The 6,551-nt window shown below is 37.8% G+C and overlaps 1 protein-coding gene across 1 annotated transcript; it reads right to left on the bottom strand.

Moving 5' to 3' along the window:
* Positions 1-4,173: 4,173 nt before the first annotated feature.
* On the bottom strand, positions 4,174-5,331 carry LOC149271567 (C2 calcium-dependent domain-containing protein 4C-like). Its single transcript, XM_089507320.1, has one exon. The coding sequence runs from the start codon at positions 5,329-5,331 to the stop codon at positions 4,174-4,176; it is 1,158 nt and encodes a 385-aa protein (XP_089363446.1).
* Positions 5,332-6,551: the final 1,220 nt, after the last annotated feature.

Raw genomic sequence — 6,551 nt, 5'->3', positions numbered from 1 at the left:
TTTCTGAGAAATTCCCAATGGTCAGAATATATTCACCAAAAAAGTTTTGCCAAATTTTGTCATTCTGGCTATAACCAATTGTGAGACTGTGAACTCCAGGGAGTTGATTGGCATGGCATCTGGGTACAGCTACTATGCAGATCATACATATGGGTCCCTGGGGTGGAGCAATTGGAGAGCAGGGTGGGTGAATGCTCCGTTCCCCCATTCTGTGGAAAATCCATGCCGGCTTTTCCAGGAGGCTAGAAGTCTGCAGGATGAGGCCGGCATCAGGCACAGGTGCTGGGCATTAAAAACCCCTGGAGAGGGGTTTTTAACTCAGAGAGACAGTTGGGGAAGAGGAAGTTCCTTGTGCTCCTAGGGCAAGGAGAGTCCCTGAAGAAGACCATCCCTGAGCCAAGTGAGACATTACCTACCTGGACCTTTTGTGTGCTGTCTGGAGGAGGTTTTCACAGAGCCTGGCTTAGCTGGGTCTGGCTGGGAGGTTGAGTTAGTGGGTGATTAGGCTGGTCAATCTGGACCAGCATAGTTTAGGTAGAGAGGGCTCCAATTGGGAGCTAGGTTTTCTTTTTATGATTTGGTTTGGGGGTTTGAGCAGTTAAAATAAAGCGCTGTTTTGTTACAAGCTGGTGTTCCTGACTCTGATTGCCCTAGAGGACTGTGCTTAGGACCCCTAAATGTGACATGTGTGGCCCTCATGCTACAGGGTTTGTCACACCAATACAACAGACTGCAATTGAAGAGTAGCTGCGAAACAATGAAATTGATGAAAAAAGTAATTTCTTCAGATTACATTTTTCCTCACCCTAACCCCATTACTACTGTCACTGAAAATGAATTTCACAAGGAACTGCATTTGTGTCATTTTAACCAAACATTTAGAACCAGAACATTTGGTAATAATATGGCCAATTAAGAGTGGCTGTGAGTCCACATGGTTAAAAAGCCAACAGTGGCATATTTCAACTGTAACTCTACCTTATAACATGAGACATATCAGTTTGTCTATGCTCATTAATTAATATTGTTTTATTTATTATCTGCTGTTTGAAGTGGTGAGGAATGATCACTTGGGATATGTTGCACCGAAAGGGATTACTGTTTTTCTTGGTGTTACATATAGGGTAGGATATAAAAATGTAGAACCAGTAGATGGACCTGGGTGGGCACTGATTGTCAATAGCGGTATCTGCACTTAAACTGTTGAATATAATGTAGCTCATATCAGTCAGCTTGCATTGTGTAACATGATAAAAGCCTGTGTTACAGCAATCAATATACCAGGAATGTGATTTGCAAAGCTTTGGGGATACCCCTGGCCTCTTGATTAGCCAATAAGAAGAATTATCTTAAATTGTGGTACCTGTATAGCGATGCTGCCAGCCCTCCCCGACATTATCCCATACTATTACATTCCTTTTTTCCTAACAGCACACACATTGAGATGCAGGGATTGTTCCCTTAACAGCCAGATGTGCCAATTACTTTTGATTTACCAAGGCCTCACTTATTACAAAGCCCACAGCCTCTCCCCAGATTTACCATGATAGGGGGATCTTTGATTGCTTCAAATGACCTACTGATCCATTGATCCAAGTTTAATCCTTAACAACTCTGCCCCCCCTCTGTATCTCTACTCTCATATCCAAATACACTCTTAACTGCCCTGCCCATCCCTTCCATGACTTGCATCTCTCTCCTATCCTTATCACCTCTTCTCATTTCGGGATTTCACACGTGCTGTACTTCTCTGGATGATGTCATTTTAAATTGTCAATTATTTCCCCAGCCCCTTTTGTAACAGTGCTAGAATCTGCTAGAGCCATATAAGCAATGTAATCCAGTTATATCTAGATGATCAGTCCACAGATGCAAGGATTAAGGCAGAAAGCAGTAAGTATGCAGCATAGGATGGTATCATCACGTAAGGCAGCTAAGGTATTACACAATGACTAAACGCTGGTGTGACGGTAAGAGAACTATATTGTAGAGAGGGAGGGTAGATACCATTCTCCATCAAGCGGTAGACCTCCAAGTAACAAACCTGCCTGGAAAAGTCTGTGAGCACTAGTGTACATGCTTACACAGACAAATAAGTGCCAATGGCAAGACTGAAGTACCAGTGATACCATCTTGACATTAACATCATCACATTTAATATTTCTCAAATTACAGTGTAGCTGATTGGTTATCTTCCACGTATCCCCGTTAGGCCTACCAAAACTAATTTCCCTACAGTCATACTAGTATGTACTTTCTTGCTCCTACTATGCCACATTGCACATAACTGACTGAACATCTTAACCAATCTCCCCACTAGCATGCTATATGTATGTGTATATATATATATATATATATATATATATATATATATATATATATATATATAATGTGTGTGTGTATATATATATATATATATATATATATATATATATATATATATATGTGTATATATATATATATATATATATATATAAAGATATATAAATCAGACTTGTGCGTTCGGATTTGTACAAATTGCTAATTACCCAATTCAATTTGCAATTCATACAAAGCCATTAAAACTAGGCAAGGCCCCCCTCGAATAGGACGAAGCAAAAAGCCTAGAATTTTTGTCCACGAATACATGAGCCCACATTCACTCACAATCTCACTCTTGTACACTTTCTCTCACGCTATCCAAATATTTCCCTACCACTTCCGCTTCTGCATTATCTTCTCTCTTATCTTCTCCCTTTCATCTACTATCTTTGTCTGCACCTCCGAGGACATAACCCTGGGGGTTATGTCCATGGAGATGTGGGTGAAGATAGAATTGAGAAGATGGCGAAGAAGATGCGGAAATGAAAGTAGTTGGTAGAAGCGGAAGTGGTCGGCAGAGAAGGTAGGTAAATATTTAGAGAGTGTGAAAAAGAGAGTGAAGAAGAATGAGAGTGCGAGAGAATAAATGAGAGTGCAAGAGAATAAGTGAGAGTGGGCTCACGAATTTCAGACAAAAAATCAGAGCTTTTTGCTCTGCTTTCATCGCCAAATTAAACAAAATTTGGTAAATTTGCAAATTGTACAAATATACGTGTTAATAGTATATTTTAATGTTAAATGAGTGAACAGAAAAGACTCCTCCTACATAACATTTTCTGTTTTCAAATTGATGATCATTAGCACTTCTTAGGTGTATGATTAAAAATACCAAACTATTATGCCTACAGAATCTCTGACTTTGTGAGAGTGGTAGATGAATTGATGCTGTTTTGAAGACAAATGGTGGTCACACCAAATACTGACTTGATTTAGATATTTCTTTTGTTCACCCATTTAGAATTTTGTTAAATAATTAAAAATAAACTATCCAGAGACCAAACTGGGTATGATCAGGGTAGAAACTATATTACTTATACTTGTATCTGTTGAAACAATCTTGGCTATTGTGTGCAATATGTATTTGCTGTTTTATAAAAATAAACTATTAACACGTCTATTTGTGTTAATATATATAATATATATATATATATATATATATATACTTAGATACATATACATAGTATACATCTATCCTTTTCACCACTACAATTGCATTTTAACCTGATCATATTCACTCTTACTGTAGCTCACATACCTACTCTACTTGAAAGCACAATATACCACTGTTTTTCCATTCTCATATGTTAACGGGCTTTTTCCTGAATAGATTTGTAGAAAAAAAATGTATGGCCATTGTATTCCAATTTAAGATTCCCACTTAGCAAATACAATATAACTGAAGTGCAAGATCAAAGACTCCGAGGTTACTTTTCTAAGAAGGATTAAAATAGTGTCCCATGACTTCAGCACTTATTAAGAAAACAGATAAGGTTAAAGATCTGAAACACTGAATATGAAGTTACTCTGTCTGAATGTAATTTTTATTATTATGAGTAACCAAGTGTCATTGAATTAATTTTTTCCTTGGGATAAACAGACATTTTTTACTGGGATTGGGAATTGGTTCTCATTGTAGATTATAATTAGACCAAGTCTTGTGTTTAAATATGGGCATACATTTTACATAATTCACTTTAAACCATAAAAACAAAAATAAAAATAACACTTTAAATTAAATAAATGATTCATAACAGGACATATATCATGTTATAGATTTTAATTGGGTTTTAGTGCAAACATATACATAGTGCCCTACATATGTATAACACTAAGAAGGTGGAGTTTGCACCTGCCCAAAACACTTTCTCTTCTCACATATGTTCCTTTATTTATGGCCTTGATTTTCAGGGTTTTCTGAAGAAGATCTTCAGGCTCCATCCCTTCAAAATAAAAATCCTCATTAAAAATTGGGTTCCGGCTTCCACGGATAAGGGTGCTTCTTTGCTTCTGATTCTTCCCTGGAATAAGGGAGATTGAGATGTAGCAGCTGATGTTTCTGGGGTCAATGGACTCTTTATAAAGTCCTTCAGCACTGACTAGTCGGATGCGGAGTCTCAAATTTTCAGGGCGATATTCAGTAGAAAGACGTAATATTCCTCCTGTGTCCAGTGTTACAGTGTTATCCAAGGAGAACTGGCCTGGAACCAAAAGGACACCAATGTGAGATCGTGTAGATGGGGGTGGTGTCCACTCATCAGAACCTCTCCTGGTGACACATGGACTACTGTCTGTGGAGCTGTCTTCGTCAGTGGAGACGGAGTTATTCCTTTTAGCAGAAATCTTGCAATTAGCTTTCAAAGCCCTGGAGAGCATATTGTCTTGGTTTAAAGATTTCAGGAGGGATGTTGGGAGAGACCTGTGGAGCATTGGAGAGCCAAAAGGTGAAGAGTCAGCAGAAGAGGCTGTGTCACTGTCCAAGGTACCAGACCGTCTTAGAGGCCACAACTTAAGATTGGCAAAGCCATTCGAGGAAGAAGAACTTCTGCATGTAATGGTATTAGAGCGGGATCTAGGCAACAGGAAAGAGAGTGTGTCAGGATCAGAATGGAACAGGGATTCTTTTCTTTTTGTGTTTGGGCTTTCCAGTAGGGTACAGAATCCATATGGAGTGTGGGCTTTTGAAACATGAGGAAGAGACAAGGCTGCTTGTGACTGGGGGTCAGCATTGGTACTTTCCTCCTCTAGGGGCTCCTCAACGCTGTCCACTTGGATAATGTGTTTTTGAGTGTGGAGAGTTCCTCTTGTTTCAAAAGTTGATCTACAGAGATCAGGTATGGAAAGATGATGTGGTCTTATTCTCAGATCTTTCTGGGCTTGATGTCTTGGGGGGATACAAAATTCAGGAATCCGGTCTGGTGTCAGAACATTGTAGCATGCATGTGGGTTGCACTTTGGGATTTCTTTTCCCATAATGGTTGTCACAGAACTTTGTTGATCATGTACTTCTTAATGGCATGGACACTCACAGTCCATATGTGTGAACGTGCTAGAAAAGGCAAACAAGCAAAAAAATTGAAAATTCTGGTAAAGCATTCATCAATCAAGTAAATGATTGTTAGGGTTTGCTTGTCTATTCACAATGTAAAGTCATCCATGTTTATGATTCCAATTGCAAGTATGTTTTTGACAACTGACAGGTGAAGTAAAATGTACGCAGGTCGCTAATAATTACATAAATATCACTAAAAGTAAGAGATATTTTACTTGCTTTGCATGATTTTTCATATAAAGTGGCAGCATGTTTAGCAATACTCTAAAAAACTAATGACATCTTTATGGCTACAATGCTTAATTGTAACTATGGCTATAAATCCTAGGAGTAATGCATATCCAAGTTGGCTACACATTGCATTCAATTGCCACAGCTTACAAAATAGACTGTTTTACCAGATAATTCTATCAAAAAGATATGTGTATTCATGCTATTCTGATGCACAAAGCTTTTAAGGTTAATAAACAGAGACATACAGAGGACACATTTTGTGCTTTTGTATGATGGATTTGTAAATGTAAAAATCCCAAAAGTATATATTTCTGAAAAGCAGAGCTACAGAAAAGTAAGAAAACCTATTAACACTGCTTTTAAGTGGATGGGTTGTTAACTATGCCGCACCCATGGAAACATTATAAAATGGAACAGTAAAACCTGCCTTTTATAGATGTTTCTAATATAGCAAATACATTTAACAAATTATAAATATATGCACATATATGTATGAAATTTATGATCAGTCTTCCACATAGTCTTTTCCTTTCTTACTTAATTAGTATGAAGGAGTCAAACTATTAATTATACTAATACTAATGTTTCTAAGATCTAAGACTATAAGAAAAGGTATTTATTTTGTCTCCTTATTTAAAATAAATATTATTTCTACAATATTTTAAAGGTACATGTTTTATAGGTAACATAAACTCGTATTAACAAATTCACCTAATAATATGTCCAAGTTTACTGGTAGCGACATACCTTCCTCTCCAGTTGCAGCTTGTTGGTGCCATGTTGCTGGTAACAATCGCACAAGTGAACTACCAACTCTCAGGAAGGTCCTGTGTTCCCTTATTAATGACCAGGTGTGCCAGCTGCAGCCAATAGGGTAGAAGTTCAGTGACATACTTGGTCACACCTC

This window comes from Sceloporus occidentalis, unplaced genomic scaffold, assembly GCF_023333645.1.
Source record: "Sceloporus occidentalis isolate IW3139 unplaced genomic scaffold, rSceOcc1.0.p SCAF_491, whole genome shotgun sequence".
NCBI lineage: Eukaryota > Metazoa > Chordata > Lepidosauria > Squamata > Phrynosomatidae > Sceloporus > Sceloporus occidentalis.
This window is presented reverse-complemented; position numbering and strand designations above follow the sequence as displayed.